Raw genomic sequence first — 17459 nt, 5'->3', positions numbered from 1 at the left:
TTCCCTCACCTTTTTCTAGGGCATGTAGGAGCTTATTTGTCATGATACCAATAGCCTCTCAAGAAATCTCTGGCTTTGACTCTACTGCTAAAAGAATCAAACTCATGCATCCATGGATCAGGTTCCATGATCAGTGCTCAGTAATACCTGCATGTTATATTCAAAGGCTTTATTGGCCTCCTCCACAATCCTCTCTTTGGTCTTCAAATTCAGGTCCAAGGCATTCATTCTAGCGCGGTAGAACTGCTTGAATTGCTGGGCATTGTCCACATGCTCAAACAGGTAGAATTGGGTCCCTTCCCCAGTGCTGGGAAGTTTTAGTGCCCTCTGGGCAACCTTCTTCAGTACCTGGCCTCCTGAAAGGTCCCCCATGTAACGAGTATAAGCATGGGCCACCAGCAGCTCTGGCTCATTTTGCCCTACATAGTGAATCCGATCCACATACTTCTGGGCAGCCTCAGAGCACTTCACCTGCTCCTCCCAGTTTTCACCAAAGAAATACTTCATGTCCTTGATCAGTGCTGCCTTCCGGTGTAGCTCCGTGGGGAAATATAAGGGGGCGAAGGCTGGGTGGTCCTTGTTGCGGTCCATTTCCTCCTCAAGGGCTGAGTATGTGAAGTAAAGTGCAGTGGTGGCCAGCTGTGAGTGTGATGGAAGATTGTGGAAGAGAGCTATAAGCCAAGCCAGCAACTCTAGAACCCACCATGTTTTTATTTTTTTAAGATTATATATATATACATTTTCTCTCTTTCTCTCTCTCACACACACACACACACACACATGAATGAATGAATGAATGAATGAATGAATAGGGGCTTTATCTACATGCCAGAAGAGGGCATCAGATCTCACTACAGATGGCTATGAACCACCATGTGGTTGCTGGGAATTGAACTTAGGACCTCTGGAAGAGCAGACAGTGCTTTTAACCTCTGAGCCATCTCTCCAGTACCCCCAACCACCACCATCACCACGTTTTAAGAATGGTTCAAGACAAGCCACTTGCCCAGTTCCTAAAGACCCAACTGTGACCCTTTTAAAATATATTTAACTACTTTAATACACCTAGGAAGCTTCTAGTGAATATTTGCAAATATATTTTTGTTACTCCATTTATGATAGGATAGCCATGGCTTAACACTAGGAAATCAAATATATGGCTGGGCATGGTGGCACATACCTTTCATCCCCAGTACTCAGAAAGGTAAGGATGAAGAACCAGGGTTAGGGCCTATATGGACTATGTAGCCAGACTATCTCCAAGAAAAAGTAGCAGAGACCCAGCAGCTTCTTTCTTAGAGTGGTTACAGGGCAACTTCCTCAGCTGATTAAAGCCACCCCACCTCCCACCCCTTATTAAAGTTAGAACCCAACCCCATCTGACTGAGGGACACAAACCTTAAATAGCTCCTTCTTAATGTTTCCTTTCAAGAAGTCTTTGACAAACTGGGTATTTTCTGCTCGGTCATGTGCTTCCTTGGTCCCTTCCTTCAGGAGCTCAGAAAGGTCTGCCATTCTGTGGGGGATGAACTTTGAGTGAGACAGTAGCCCTTTCCAGTTCTCCAGAAAGGACTAAAGGGCAAAAGACAGTTTAGGTCCAAGATAGAGACTGGAAGTAGGAGCTGCTCAGACACTATTTCAGTCCAGCATGAGTAACTGAGCTGAGAACAGGGCGAGATATGACAATCTGGCACAAAAACTCAGTGGACATGAAGTTTACTATGGTCTCCACAAAAGTGCCTGGATTGGTATCTGTTAGTCAGCACCCAAATGAACGATGCTTTGCTTCTGTAGCCACCTAGTGGCTGAAGAACCAAAACTTACAATCTATCCAGGAAAGAGCTGCCTTTCCTGTGGCTGGGCCTAGGTGTGGGAAGATAGCTGAGAGGCAGAGATCTTAGTTGGCTTCTCTATATCTCTCTCTCTCTCTCTCTCTCTCTCTCTCTCTCTCTCTCTCTCTCTCTGTCTCTCTCTGTCTCTCTCTGTCTCTGTCTGTCTGTCTCTCCTTTCCTCCTCCCTCTCTCCCTTCCTCCCTTTTCTTTTATCTTTGAGACAGGGTTTCTGTGTAACTCTGACTGTCCTGGAACTCATTCTGTAGACCAGGAAGGCCTTGAACTCAGAGATCCACTGCGTCCACCAGTTTTATATTTAACAGAATTACTCAGGATAAAGTTACATCAACAAATGGATATGGAAGAAAAGTATCATCATAAGTACAATGGAACCTAGGAAGGACGACTGTGAATCTATAAACTCCATCTGTTAGCATGAGAAAATTTTGGTTTTCTTGTGGTCTAGTCTCTGCACACTAATTTTTTTAGATCATTTTGTATCACCCCATGTCCTAATAACTGGTTTATTAGCAAATATAGTAAGATATAAGAAATAACTTAGCCAGTGACAGGACTCTACTGAGAAGCTAAGAACAATGCGCAGCAGGGGCTAGTATCCAAACATCTATACAGCTCAGTGCTGATGAGCATTTCCTAGTACATACTGAATCAGGCACACTGACAGGACAGGTGCGGAGGCCTCCTGAGATGCAGCAGCCAGTTGCTTTCACTCACTTGGTATGGTTTTCCTTTTCTGGTGCCATAGAGTTCTTCTCTGACTCATCTACCCCCTCCGAGGTCTCCACCTCTGAAGACATTGTGGCTGAGTAGTTTGTGCTGCCCTCACTCTGGTCCTGTAGAAACACAAGGAATTTATGACTGAGTAACCTTTTCTGATGTAAGCCAACATAACAGAGACAGCCCTGCACCTGAAAGCTCTGCCATTACGGGGAGCATTTCAGAATATGGACAAATCTGAAGATGGACAGTGGGTTATAATAATGCTTTGTTCTTAGGTAATACACACTGGCATTCAGAAGTAAATGGGATGCTATCTGCAACTACTGTCAGCACTTACGATGTATGTATGGATGTGAAACAAGAAGGCAAAAGTGTTGACAGTCTGGCTAAAAGGGATACAGAAGTTCTTCACTAGGCTTATCTTTTTTCTGCATGTTTGAACTTATACATAAATAAAAGGCTACCAAAGACATAAAAGAAAGCTACATTTTTTAAAAAAAAGATAAAAGCTTCAGGAGCTCTCAGCTTCGTAAGCAATGCAAAGCTTCCATTTTACTAGTTTTCCTGTGTGGGCTGCCAGATGAAAGGAATGAGAACAGAGTATTGACAAGAATTTAGTTAAGCCAGGCTGTGCCTAACAGCTCCACTGTAGAATAGAACAACTCAACAATCCTGAGTACCTTCAAATAAGTCACCTAGCAAACTGTCCCAGGTGTGTGGAATAATAAACTAGCTGATTAATTCCCACGCCTACTTCAAGGCTGAGCTTTCATCAGCAAGAAAAGTACAATCCCATAACATGATAGCATCATCCTCCATCCCTGGAGACTATTCTACTCTAGCAGTATATAAAGGGGGCGCCCATGGAGAACTTTCTAGATGAGCAGTGTGACACAATAGCACCAACTAAGAAAGGCACTCATAAAGACAAAAATTCCAACTCTGGAGCCATATCTAGCCAAACTGGGCCAAGGAAAAGAAGAAATTTTCTACCTCAATCAGCACTTGTTTACCGAGCATTTTCCACAAGGGAGACCATTAGGTGTAAGAACAGCCCATAAGGTAGGAATGTAAGTAGCTCAGGGTAAAGTGCTTGCCTGACGTGTGAGACCCTGGGTTCAAATGTCCAGCACTGTAGAAAACACCCTTGAAAGCCCGGGCAGTGATGGCACCCACTTTTAATCCCAGCAATTGGAAGGCAGAAGCAGATGGAGCTCTGATTTTGAGGCCAGCCTGGTCTACAGAGCAAGTTCCAGGACAGTAAAGACTACACAGAGAAACCATGTCTAAATTTGTGATAATCTTAATGCCCCAGCCTCCCGAGTACTGGATTACAGACATGTGCCAATAAACCAGGTCTTCTTCTTGTATTCTGATTGAGGTTTAATGAAATATGATAGTGAAATAAAAAAAAAAATTACATAGTACAGACAACATTCGCTTGACTCCAAAGCATACATTCTTCTTAACTATGGTACACAGAATTGTCCATCAGAATGTAAAGGCAGATGGCCATCAAAAATGGAATGTAGAGTAGCTTCCAGAAGGACAACATAAGGGTTCAAAGTTGGGAATGTCGGTGCAGCAGATTAAAGTAACAACATGATAAAGATAGTAGTACAAGACTTCTCTGCCAGATTTCCTCATGAAGGGCTGAGGCAAGCTTTGTCAACTGTAGGGTGACTCTTACATGGGCCTTCTAAGGATTTGCAAAGAACTAGTGTGGATTTACAAGTCTATAAGTTGAGTTCCAGCCCATCAGGGCTACCTACTAATGTTATGCCCAGAAGTGTTCATGAACCCCAAAAGACCACAAATCACATTAGGGTCTCTTTATTACAAGCTCAGGCTTGGGCTCTCCTCCAACCCAACCCTGACACAGTAGGATGGGAAGGGGGTATCCAGCCTGGCAGGCATCTAATAGAATAACTATTGTAAGCTGACAGGTGGGTGTCCTGAAACAAAACTGTGAACAATCACCAACTGCCTGAAAGTACATCTCAGACAATCAGACTAATCTTTGATTAGCTGTTGCTAGGAAATAGCTAGGGAGTAACCCTGGGATATGGACGAAGGACAAGCCATGGGGTCCTTTCTGGAACTTGGGAACTTGGATTCTGCTGCAGTTCAAGTTCTCAGGTTTTTGGTTTTTTTTTGTTTTGTTTTTTTTTTTTAAGATGGAGGCTGGTCTAAGATGGAGGCTGGTCCCAAGATGGAATAGGTTTGGTCTCTTATTAAGACCACAAAAACAAACAAATAAACACACAAAAAACCAAATGCACAAAAAAAAAAAAAAAAAAAAAAGGCAGAAAAGGAGGTGGGATGTGGGGCGGAGCAGTGAAAATTGAGGAGGCTATGCCCCACACCTCTGGGGACTCTAACAGACAAGAAATGCTTCTGCGCTCTCAGTGACAGATAGCAACAAGGCAAAGAGAGTACCAAGATTAGAGCCCTTGGCTACTCCTAAGAGAGAAGGGTACAGTGCAGTAAAGTGTTCCAGAGCTTCTAGGTTGCACCATGATGTTGAAGACAAAGCTAAACATCTTAGAATTGCAGATCCCTTGCTTTTCAAAGTACAGCATGGCGATGTCAGGGACGAGCACAGCCACAAAGGTTACCATGCGGTGAGGTAGATAAAACAGTAAAATAATATTAATGCTGTTTATCACTTCAATGGTTCTGCAAATGATACTTGTACCTCAATTATTCAATGGATAGCAGTGACTAAGTATAATTCCTGTTTTATCTGTTACAAAATGCTCATTCTAGAGTGTAGTTTTCTTAAGCAACAAAACCTTTTTCATCTTTTAAAAATACAAAAGGAAAAGGAAAAGTTGGCTTTCATTGGTACCCATTCATCATTTTCATATTCTGAGCACTTAGTTTGTGTGTGTTGCCCCCCCCCCTCCCCAAAGCCATCCCACTAACCATCCTTTTCAATCTTACCATCTGCTAGCCCCTACTTTGGTCTTTACAGCCAGTGAAACAGACTGAAGTCTGGCTCCAAGAAAGGGCTACTGCTGACTTTTCAACTATTTTTGCTCCAGGACACAGGATACTGGACTTTCTATAAAGCCTTGTTGATGTTAAACAAAACAAAACACTCTCTAAGCCTAGGTAGTTAGGTAGTGGAAAGAGGGAGAGAAGGAGGGAAGGGGAGGAAGGAAGGCAGGCAGGAGGGAAGGAATAAGAAGAGTTATAATGGCACATGCTTGTAATCCTAGTACTTTTGAAGTAGGGGCAGGAGTTCCAGATTATCCTTGGAAAAAGGCCTATAAAAGGGTAGGGGCAGAGGAAAGGAGTTAAATATACCAACAGTATGTATCTTACTTTGAGACTGAAAATAGCCTGACCTGTAGAGGGTCTGGCTATGTAGCTCAGGCTATGCTATTTCCTCTCTCTCTCTCTCTCTCTCTCTCTCTCTCTCTCTCTCTCCCTCCCTCTGTCCCTCTCTCTCTCTCTCTCCCTCTCTCCCTCTCTCCCTCCCTCCCTTCCTTCCTTTCTTTCCTTTTTTTTTTTGGGGGGGGGTGTCATCTCACTATGTAGCTCTGGCCATCCTGGAACTATGTAGATCAGCCTGACCTTGAACTCAGAGATCCACTTTCCTCTGCTTTAAAGGTGAGCACCACTATGCCCAGTTTAGCCCAGATAATTTCCATTTTTATGTTTTGTTTGAAACAGGGTTTCTCTGTGTAGCCCTGGCTGTCCTGGAACTCACTCTGTAGACCAGGCTGGCCTCGAACTAAGAAATCTGCCTGCCTCTGCCTCCCAAGTGCTGGGATTAAAGGCGTATGCCGCCACCACCACCCGGCAAGATTATTTTCAATCTCAATCCTCCAGCCTTGCTTCAGCCTTCTAGATCACACACATGTATCACCACATCTAGTTTACAATATGTATTTTTAAGATAATAAAATAATACTAATAGCCTTCTGTCTATCATTTTAAGGTTTCTAAACTCCAAGTACAATTTACTTATCCCCTTTAAAGAATACTGAGTCCTTAAGGTGTCTGAAAGCTCCCTTCCTGGGAAGGCTCAGTATCACTTTCAACCATCATAGGCTACTGCTAAGGGAGACAACTTGTGTCCATTCCTGTCACCTAATCACCATTCCTCAAGGGACTGACCATATAGAGTAACACTAAGAGGTAACAATTATCTCCAATCTCTGAAAAGATACATTTCCAAATCCCCTGCTGACATGTTTACTCTAGGATATACTTCTTTAAAATTGCTCATAGCTGGGCTAGAGAGATGGCTCAATGGTTATGGCTCAATGGTTAAGAGCACTGACTGTTCTTTCAGAGGTCCTGAGTTCAAATCCCAGCAACCACATGGTGGCTCACAGCCATCTGTCATGAGACCTGATTCCCTCTTCTGGTGTCTGAAGACAGCTACAGTGTACTTACATACAATAAAGAAATAAATCTTTTTTTAAAAAATTGCTCATAGCAATCTGTTCAATAATAATATATAGATAGTCACACTATAAAGAAAGAAAATAAATCACACAGCCTAACAGCCAAGGACACTAAGTTACTCAAAGGACAGTAAACAATGGAATGCTAGCACAGCTATGGCAAGCTGATTAAGCTGTGATCATGCACACACACATTAAAAAAGCCAAACCACTGACTACAACTATACATTAACAGCATACAGGGCTGCTGTGGCTCAGAGGTACAGTTCTTGCCCAGCATGGATTACATCAGTATATAGGTACACTAATACTGATAGGAAATTTGGAAAACTCTTCAGTCATAGTTTTTGTCGAACAACTTAGCCGACTGGCTGTTTCTTTTATGTAGCATGATCCTATTAGAGAGAAAAAAAGGGAAAGAGACAAATACAAGGAAGGAAAGGGTAAGAAGGAAACCCAGAGATAGGAATTGGATGGTATAAGCAAACTAGTTAAGATATTTCCTGAACTAATCAACAAGAAAGTCAGTCCTTGGCCCTTCTGCTAATCACAAGTTCCAGAAAGGTCACTTCTGTGCACCCTTCCCCTTTAAAAAACTGACTGCTACTCTATATTCTCATGCAGTCAGCTGTTTTTCAATCAGCTATGATTTTCATGCTAATACCTGATTTGAGTGAAGCAGCAAGTTCCTATCACAGAGACTTCCAGCAAGAGATTCCTACAGATCTACCCAGCAAATCTAGAACATCCACCTCAAAGACAGTGTTCCTGGTAAATCATTGCAAAGGCACCAGGACTTTCTGAAATAACACGTTATTCAAAGAAACTCTCCTTCATGGAGACTAGCTCCAAAAATTTCACAAGGCCAGGTAATTCAGAGCACTGCTGCCTAGCAGAAATGTAACCTAAGGACTATATCACGGTTCATTCCCTATCTAATAATAAAGACTTCTTATATTCATTCTATACTGAACACAAAAAAGAAATGGCTGTCTACAGTTCAAGAGTTCACTCCTATATTGACCTGGCACCATCTTGCCCTATATGTGACCACCTCCACTTAAACAAGAAGCTTCCTACCCAGCAGATGAAGATTTCCCTCAGACTCAGTTTATCAGCACACCTCATAGCCTCCAACCTGCATTTTAACCGGGCGCCATGTTGGAGGGCTGGTGGTAGCGGCTCGGGGAGGTTCTCGCTCTGTCCGTCTCGCTCCGTCTCTCGCTTCCCCCCGCCCCGGCTCCCTTCGGGACCCCCCTCCCCGGTCGCCGGCGTGTGGCGGAGTGTGTGCGAGGGCGGGGGCGGGCGTCCGGGGGGGGCGGGGGCGGGCGCCGCGGCCCCCGGGACGGCGGCCGAGGGAGGCGCCGGCGGCGAGGGACTGCGCGGCGCCATGGACGTCGAGAGGCTGCAGGAGGCGCTGAAAGATTTTGAGAAGAGAGGGAAAAAGGAAGTTTGTCCTGTCCTGCAGAAGATGGAGGTCTGGTTTGTGAAATTTCAGAGGGAAAATTAAAGACTCTTTTCAGGGCCATTGCTGTTTTGATTGTGAAGATTCTGTAGTTCTGGTTAGCTGGGGCTGAAGAATCAGCTGTGATTAACAAGATACCAGAACTACTAAAGCAAAAACTTTGCATTACTGGGACTATTGATGCTGGTTAGCTGGAGCTAAGAAATTAGCGGTGATTAAGAAGAGACCAGCATCATTGAGGTGACATCTTCTGGGAAGTGTTTTCTGAGAGCACAGTGGCTGCGTTCCAGATATAGCCAAAGTTGTACCTTGTGCTCTGGCTGGACTTGGTAACGTGTAAGGGTCACCCAGGTGGTACTGGTTTTGAAGGCATGAAGGAGTTGAGCAGAGCAGCTGAGACTTAGCACTGTGAGAGGCCATGGAAGGCCATTGGTGAAAGTGCAGCCTCAGTTGCAATTGATGGCCTAGGACTGAAGGGGTCATGCAGTGTTTTGGAGATGCCAGTACCATGAGATGACCACCAAGAGCAGCAGCAGCAGTGGAGTAGAGGCATCTGGAGCCTAAAGGATGACGCGTGTGCTACAAAGGGCATGGCTGGAGAAGTGACCCAAGCCCTTGGAGGAGCCCAGAAGATCGTGAGTTGGATCCCAGACATTGGACGGTTGGAGATTGATTTTTGCTTTTGATTGTGACTGTGCCCTGATATTTTCCCTCTTGAAGGAAGAAACTGTTTTAGTGATGCCCACAGTTAAGAGACTTTTAATTTAAAAAGACTTTGGATTTTTAAAAGAGATGGATATTTTAAAGAGATTGAAATTTTAAGAATATGTAAAGACTGTGGGACATTTAAAGTTATTTAGACTCTCAATGTGCACTCAGAATGCACTGGAAATACAAGCTAAATGAAAGTTATGTGTTGGGTGTGCAATTGGGTGCCATGTCTAAATTGGTCAGTATAAGATTTGATTTTAACTTCAGATCCGGTTCTTTTTTCTCTTTACTTTCAAAGTTTTAGTTGACAAATAATTATATATATTTATTGTACACAATGTGATGATTTTAAACATGCATACATTGTGGAATGATTCACACTATCAACCTTAGGAAATGGAATTAGTATTAGGCATTCCTGGGTGAGCTTTTCAGACCTTTCCAGAACCAGGAAATGGCCAACATAATAAACCCAGTCCCTGAAGGCAGCATAGAGAGTAACTTGGACTCTTTAGCGCTATTTAAAATCTAGCATTTGTGAATGCCTGTTATCACAGCACTTGAGAAGTGCAACAGGAGGACTGCCAGAAACGCCAAAGCCAGTTTGAGCTATATAGCAAGACCCTATTTGAAAACAATACAAAACAGCCAAGAGGGATGGGGGAAAATAAAACCTAGCGTTTGTAAGAATTGCACATAAACAGGGTAAAATTGTTTTGATCATGAGCCTGAAAATCATTGTGGGTTGGTAAGTGAACCAATTCCCAAACAAGCCTACATTCACCCACACAAAGCACACCAAATTCCCCTAGTACTTAAAATAATTTTTAAAAGAATTAACTAAGCTGGGTGGTAGTGGCACATGTCTTTAATCCCAGCACTCAGGAGGTAGAGGCAGGTGGATGGATCTGATGCCAGCCTGATCTACAGAGGGAGTTCCAGGACATCCAGAGCTACAAAAAGAAAACATGTCTCAGGAAACAATAACAACACCCCTCCCCTACACACACAAAACAAAACAAAGCAAAACAAAAAACCCCCACAAAAACACAGAAACAAAAAACAAAACCAAAAAGAATTAACTAAATACTAAGGGACCAGTTTTGCATTCCATGTAGCAAATGGATGTACAGAGAAGATGTAAGCTGTTTTCTAGGTTAGCTGCCACTTCACCTGATATTGGAGGGACATGCTATGTAGACCTGCCAGTATACTGCAGCTACCTCTGGACTTCTACTTATGGCTAAAAATTATTAGAATCCCAGCTCATCTTCAAGAGTGGAAGGTGCAGCTTGACCCTGCATAAAAGGCCCGGACTTTAGGGATAAAAATATTTTGATTTGAGAGATGAAGCCTCCATATTCAGTAGCTCTTGGCACTGTATGAGCCATAATTTCCTGAAAGCTGAGTTTCCTCATCCATAAAACAGGCCAAGAAAAACTACTTACCTTCTCAAATATGCTATGAGGACTGAAATGAGATACCTTACATGAAAATATTATATGAAATAAACGTAATGCTGCCTTAAATGTTGATCTCTTATTGAGAAAGTGTTGGTAAGATTTAACAACTGGGAAAGTCCTGGGTTTCACCCCAACTAGGTTTAGTAACCTGGGCACAGTAGCATAAGCCAACACGTAGGAGGTGAAGGCAGGAGGTTCAAAGTTGGATATACAAGAGTTCAAGGCCAGCATGGGATACATGAGATCCTTTCCCAAACAGCACAAAAACTAAGAAATAGCAACTGGACAACTGTGGAACAATGAGGAAGGAAGTATGAGAAATCCAGCCAATTCATATGATTCTAGACACGTCATACCAGATTGCAGTGTGAAGAAATGGCAATGTTCTTTTCATGTTCCCAAGGCAGGAAAGAATGCCCACACCAAATGGCATTCTTTGGGCTGGCTCAGTTTAATTGTTAGCTGTGTTTGGTGCTAGGACAACAGAGAGCTAAATCAATTCTAACCCAACAAGACATTTGATAACAGAGGCCTCTCAACACCCTATGGAGATCATGTTATCTCGATAAACAGTTTCTGAGTTTCCATAATAAATGGGCCAAGGTCTCTGAACTCTGACACTGTCATTCCCCAGGAAATCTAATACAAGTTTCACTCTTTTTACATAAATTTCACTCTTTCCTCATTTGATTTGTTGAAGTTCAACTCCACAGTTCACTGAACAGATGACTATTAACCTCTTGCTTTAACAACAGCAAGATCAGACATGGAATCCTGGAAAAGTAAAGACCCAGTGACAAAAACACACAAATCTGGTTAAGTAGCAAGAACGCTAAATGCCTATTAAAAACAATGGATTTATGAAATTCTTGGACAAATGGATGTATCTGGAGGATATCCTTAGTGAGGTAACCCAATCACAAAAGAAGTCATTAGATATGTACTCACTGGTAAGTGGATATTAGCCCAGAAACACAGAACACCCAAGATACAATTTGCAAAACACAAGACACTCAAGAAGAGGGAAGACCAAAGGGTGGATACTTCATTCCTCCTTAAAATAGGGAACAAAATACCCATGAAAGGAGTTACAGAGACAAAGTTTGGAGCTAAGATGAAAGGATGGACTATCCAGAGACTACCCCACCCGGGGATCCATCCCATAATCAGCAACCAAACAGAGACACTATTGCATACGCCAGAAAGATTTTGCTGAAGGGACCCTGTTATAGCTGTCTCTTATGAGGCTATGCCAATGCCTGGCAAATACAGAAGTGGATGCTCACAGTCATCTATAAGATGGAACACAGGGCCCCCAATGGAGAAGCTAGAGAAAGTACCCAAGGAGCTGAAGGGGTCTGCAACCCTATAGGTAGAGCAACAATATGAACTAACCAGTACTCCCAGAGCTCATGTCTCTAGCTACATATGTAGCAGAAGATGGCCTAGTCAGCCATCACTGGGAAGAGAGGCCCCTTGGTATTGCAAACTTTATATGCCCCAGTACAGGGGAATGCCAGGGCCAAGAAGCGGGAGTGGATGGTAGGGGAGCAGGGCGGGGGGAGGGTATAGGGAACTTTCGGGATAGCATTTGAAATGTATATAAAGAAAATATCTAATAAAAAAAATAAATTAAAAAAAAGCTAAATTAAAAAAAAAAAAAGCTAAATGCACAGGGTAGGTTAGTCTTTGGCAGAACATTTTCTAGTATTCTTGAGGTCCTATATTCTAACCCCAGCACTGGGGAGAAAAATCAGGGTGTAGTGGTCCATCCTTGTAATCTTTTAATGGGGGAGTGAGGCAGTTCAGGCCAGCTTAAGCTACATAGTGAAACCTAATCTCAAAAAACAGTAACAAGGGCTGGTGAGATGGCTCAGTGGGTAAGAGCACCCGACTGCTCCTCCGAAGGTCCGAAGTTCAAATCCCAGCAACCACATGGTGGCTCACAACCATCCGTAATGAGATCTTACTCCCTCTTCTGGAGTGTCTGAAGACAGCTACAGTGTACTTACATATAATAAAAATAAATAAATCTTAAAAAAAAAAACAGTTTTATAAACCTCAATAAGTGACATCAACTCAGGATGTCTAAGGCTCCTTCCAGAAGCATTTTTTTAATTGAGGAAGACGGGTGCCCTCATCTCTAGCATGTCCAAATACTAGCACTAGCAGTCAAAACTCCAAGGATGCAATGGTAAACACATACAGAGAAGGATCCGAAACTGACTGCTGAGGTAAATCAAGAGTCCTGGAGGTTAGGTTTCAAACCTGGAACAAATGACTGTGGTGCCGACTTAATACATCAAAGCAGACCTTGCCCCAGATTCTCTCAACAATCCCTTTGCTCCATCTTGTTACAGGGTCCTTCTAGCTGGCCTACCCTGAACTCTACAGCTCAGGGGATTGGGCTCCTCTCCCCTATATAATCCAACCACTCTGAATACAGGCTCTCTCTTTTTGTACTTTTGGTCTCCTGGCTGCTGTACCTGGTTCCCCTCTCTCTTCCCCTCCCCCTTTCTCACATGGCCCAGCTCAGTCTGGTCAGGTCCACTCTGGATTGGCCAGGTGTCCCTGCCTAACTACACTCTCCCACAAATCTGTAACAAACTTTCTCTCCACCATACCTAGGAACACTCATATTCCTTTCCTTTTCCCTTTTTTCCCCAATCATTTGGTACTGAAACCCAGGACCAGTCATGTTTCCTTTTCTTCCCTTTTTTATTTATTCTTTTATTTCACTGGTTAAACAGCCTTCCTATTTGCCCAGCATATGTGAAACACTAAGCTTAATTCTCATAGTCCCAGACTGGGAGGGAGGGAGGGAGGGAGGGAGGGAGGAAGGGAGAGAGGGAAGAAGGGAGAGAGGGAAGAAGGGAGAGAGGGAGGGAGGGCATTGCATTCCTACAATAAATTAAATTAACAGCATACTCCTCCTGCTCCCTGACTACCATCTAACACTGTATGAGATAAATATCCAGACCAAGAAGGTAGTGATTCTAGTATTGTAAGAAAAAATGAAAGGTGCAGATAGAACTTTGACTGAATTCTAAAATGATTTGAGCAGGATATATGTGTGTGTATAACTATAAACAGTATAGATATATATGTATATATTATATGTATGTGTGTGTGTGTATATATATAGTGTCGAGATGTTTTGCCTGCATGTATGTATATGTTAGAGTACTCTGTATATGTGTCTGTGTGTGGTGTGTGTGTGTGTGTCTATGTCTGTGTATGTATACTTGAAGTGTCATATCTCCTGAGACTGGAGTTACAGAAGTTGTGAGCTGCCATGTTGGTGCTGGGAATCAAATCCAGGCCCTCTGGTAGAGCAGTCAGAACTCTAAACCCCTGAGCCATCTCTCTAGCAACCCCGAGTAGATCTCTTTGTTCTTTAAAAAAAAAAAAAAAAGTACAAACACCAATTTTCCTTGAAGAAATGCTGGGGAAAATACAAACAAAAACCACAGATAAATCCTAGATAACCATTAAGATAAAGCTCTCACCAAAATAAATAATTTTTTAAAAAATGGTGGGGCCGGGCGTGGTGCACATGCCTTTAATCCCAGCACTCGGGAGACAGAGGCAGGCGGATTTCTGAGTTTGAGGCCAGCCTGGTCTACAAAGTGAGTTCCAGGACAGCCAGGGCTACACAGAGAAACCTTGTCTCGAAAAAACCAAAAAAAAAAAAAAGTGGGAATCCCGCTATCTGGAGGCAGGGACAAGTGGATCTCTGATTTCCAAGCCAGCCTGGTCTACAGATGAATTTCAGGACAGCCAAGGCTACACAAAGAAACCCAATGGAGTGCAAAGGGTGGGGTAGGGTAGAGGCAGAGAAAAGAAAAGGCTCTGATAATTTTGAGCAAGCTTAAAACCATACATAAGTAGTCACTAATTTTCTTTCACTTAGGCACAAAGGCTGTCATCAGCTTCTATAAAAGCAAGAGCTGTAAAGTATAGGATCAAAATGCACTGTAATACATGTATAATTTTTTTTTAATTTTTAGAAAGAACTGAGAATTGAAGAAACTAGAGCCCGTCGAAGCATGGCAAACATGGCTCTGACAGGACCTGCCCTTCTCCCTTATTCTCTCTGCCTAGCTAAAGTACTACCTAGCCACCTCTGTTGGGAGCCGCGCCCACATTCGCCGTTACAAGATGGCGCTGACAGCTGTGTTCTAAGTGGTAAACAAATAATCTGCGCATGTGCCGAGGGTGGTTCTCCACTCCATGTGCTCTGCCTTCCCCGTGACGTCAACTCGGCCGATGGGCTGCAGCCAATCAGGGAGTGACACGTCCTAGGCGAAGGATAATTCTCCTTAATAGGGACGGGGTTTCGTTTTCTCTCTCTCTTGCTTCTTACACTCTTGCTCCTGAAGATGTAAGCAATAAAGTTTTGCCGCAGAAGATTCTGGTTTGCTGTGTTCTTCCTGGCCGGGCGTGAGAACGCGTTTAATAACAATTGGTGCCGAATTCCGGGACGAGAAAAAACTCGGGACTGGCGCAAGGAAGATCCCTCATTCCAGAACCAGAACTGCGGGTCGCGGTAATAAAGGTTCCCGTAAAGCAGACTGTTAAGAAGGATTCAACTGTATGAATTCAGAACTTTTCAGCTGGGGAACGAGAGTACCAGTGAGTACAGCTTTACGAGGTAAGTCTGGTCTTGAACTTTCTAAGGAAATTCAAGACAGTCTATCAGAAGTAAAGTGGAATATGTTTGGCCTTGAATTTTTTCTGGTGTTAGGAGCCCTTTTGTTCCTTTTCACATGTTATCAAGTGATTAAGATAGGGCTGAAAATTCTAGAGGAAATTCAGGACAAGCTATCAGAAGTAAAGTGGGGAGAGAGAGTAGGAACAAAGAGGAAATATGGTACACAAAATAAGTATACAGGCCTTTCCAAAGGTCTTGAACCCGAGGAAAAGTTAAGGTTAGGTAGGAATACCTGGAGAGAGATTAGAAGAAAAAGAGGAAAAAGGGAAAAGAAGAAAGATCAATTAGCGGAGGTCTCTAGGAAAAGGAGCCTGTGCTCATCGCTGGATGGGCTCGGGGAGCCAGCTCTTGGTAGCTCTGAATCAGATGATGAATTCTCCTCTGAAGAAACAGACTGGGAGGAAGAAGCAGCTCATTATGAGAAAAAAGGGTACCAGCCAGGTAAAGTGCTAGCTAATCAGTTAAGGAAGCCAAAAGCGGCTGGCGAAGGCCAGTTTGCTGATTGGCCTCAGGGCAGTCGGCTTCAAGGTCCGCCCTATGCGGAGCCCCCGCCCTGCGTAGTGCGTCAGCCCTGCGCAGAGAGACAATGCGCAGAGAGGCAGTGCGCAGACTCATTCATTCCCAGAGAGGAACAAAGGAAAATACAACAGGCATTTCCAGTCTTTGAAGGAGCCGAGGGTGGGCGTGTCCACGCTCCGGTAGAATACTTACAGATTAAAGAGCTCGCCGAGTCGGTCCGTAAATATGGAACCAATGCTAATTTTACCTTGGTGCAGTTAGACAGGCTTGCCGGCATGGCACTAACTCCTGCCGACTGGCAAACGGTTGTAAAAGCCGCTCTCCCTAGTATGGGCAAATATATGGAATGGAGAGCTCTTTGGCATGAAACTGCACAAGCGCAGGCCCGAGCAAACGCAGCTGCTTTGACTCCAGAGCAGAGAGATTGGACTTTTGACTTGTTAACGGGTCAGGGAGCTTATTCTGCTGATCAAACAAACTACCATTGGGGAGCTTATGCCCAAGTTTCCTCCACGGCTATTAGGGCCTGGAAGGCGCTCTCCCGAGCAGGTGAAACCACTGGTCAATTAACAAAAGTTGTCCAGGGACCTCAGGAGTCCTTCTCAGATTTTGTGGCCAGAATGACAGAGGCAGCAGAGCGTATTTTTGGAGATTCAGAGCAAGCCGCGCCTCTGGTAGAACAGCTAATCTATGAGCAAGCCACAAAGGAGTGCCGAGCGGCCATAGCCCCAAGAAAGAACAAAGGCTTACAAGACTGGCTCAGGGTCTGTCGAGAGCTTGGGGGACCTCTCACCAATGCAGGCTTAGCGGCTGCCATCCTTCAATCCCAAAACCGCTCCATGGGCAGAAATAATCAGAGGACATGTTTTAACTGCGGAAAGCCTGGGCATTTTAAGAAAGATTGCAGAGCTCCAGATAAACAGGGAGGGACTCTCACTCTTTGCTCTAAGTGTGGCAAGGGTTATCATAGAGCCGACCAGTGTCGCTCTGTGAGGGATATAAAGGGCAGAATTCTTCCCCCACCTGATAGTCAATCAACTGATGTGCCAAAAAACGGGTCATCGGGCCCTCGGTCCCAGGGCCCTCAAAGATATGGGAACCGGTTTGTCAGGACCCAGGAAGCAGTCAGAGAGGCGACCCAGGAAGACCCACAAGGGTGGACCTGCGTGCCGCCTCCGACTTCCTACTAATGCCTCAAATGAGTATTCAGCCGGTGCCAGTGGAGCCTATACCATCCTTGCCCCCGGGAACCATGGGCCTTATTCTCGGCCGGGGTTCACTCACCTTGCAGGGCTTAGTAGTCCACCCTGGAGTTATGGATTGTCAACATTCCCCTGAAATACAGGTCCTGTGCTCAAGCCCTAAAGGCGTTTTTTCTATTAGTAAAGGAGATAGGATAGCTCAGCTGCTGCTCCTCCCTGATAATACCAGGGAGAAATCTGCAGGACCTGAGATAAAGAAAATGGGCTCCTCAGGAAATGATTCTGCCTATTTGGTTGTATCTTTAAATGATAGACCTAAGCTCCGCCTTAAGATTAATGGAAAAGAGTTTGAAGGCATCCTTGATACCGGAGCAGATAAAAGTATAATCTC

At 44.0% G+C, this 17459-nt stretch overlaps 1 protein-coding gene across 4 annotated transcripts in view; it reads right to left on the bottom strand.

Annotated features, from left to right (window-relative positions):
• Positions 1–17459, bottom strand: part of Hmox2 (heme oxygenase 2) — a 40382-nt gene that overhangs the window by 1498 nt on the left and 21425 nt on the right. For 2 of the 4 annotated variants that reach the window (NM_001136066.2, NM_010443.2), the window contains exons 2-4: positions 2568–2686; positions 1399–1516; positions 148–639 (exon numbers count right to left, since the gene is read on the bottom strand). In NM_001136066.2, the coding sequence (NP_001129538.1) occupies positions 148–639; positions 1399–1516; positions 2568–2650 (693 nt within the window). In that variant the 5' untranslated portion in view covers positions 2651–2686. Of the gene's footprint in view, positions 1–147; positions 640–1398; positions 1517–2567; positions 2687–8074; positions 8365–17459 lie in introns of those variants that run through there. The other 2 variants (NM_001378999.1, NM_001357050.1) reach the window with 2 other exon arrangements.

This window comes from Mus musculus, chromosome 16, assembly GCF_000001635.26.
Source record: "Mus musculus strain C57BL/6J chromosome 16, GRCm38.p6 C57BL/6J".
NCBI classification, from domain to species: Eukaryota; Metazoa; Chordata; class Mammalia; order Rodentia; family Muridae; genus Mus; species Mus musculus.
The sequence above is the reverse complement of the archived record's forward strand: the minus strand, read 5'-3'. Positions and strand labels throughout refer to the sequence as shown.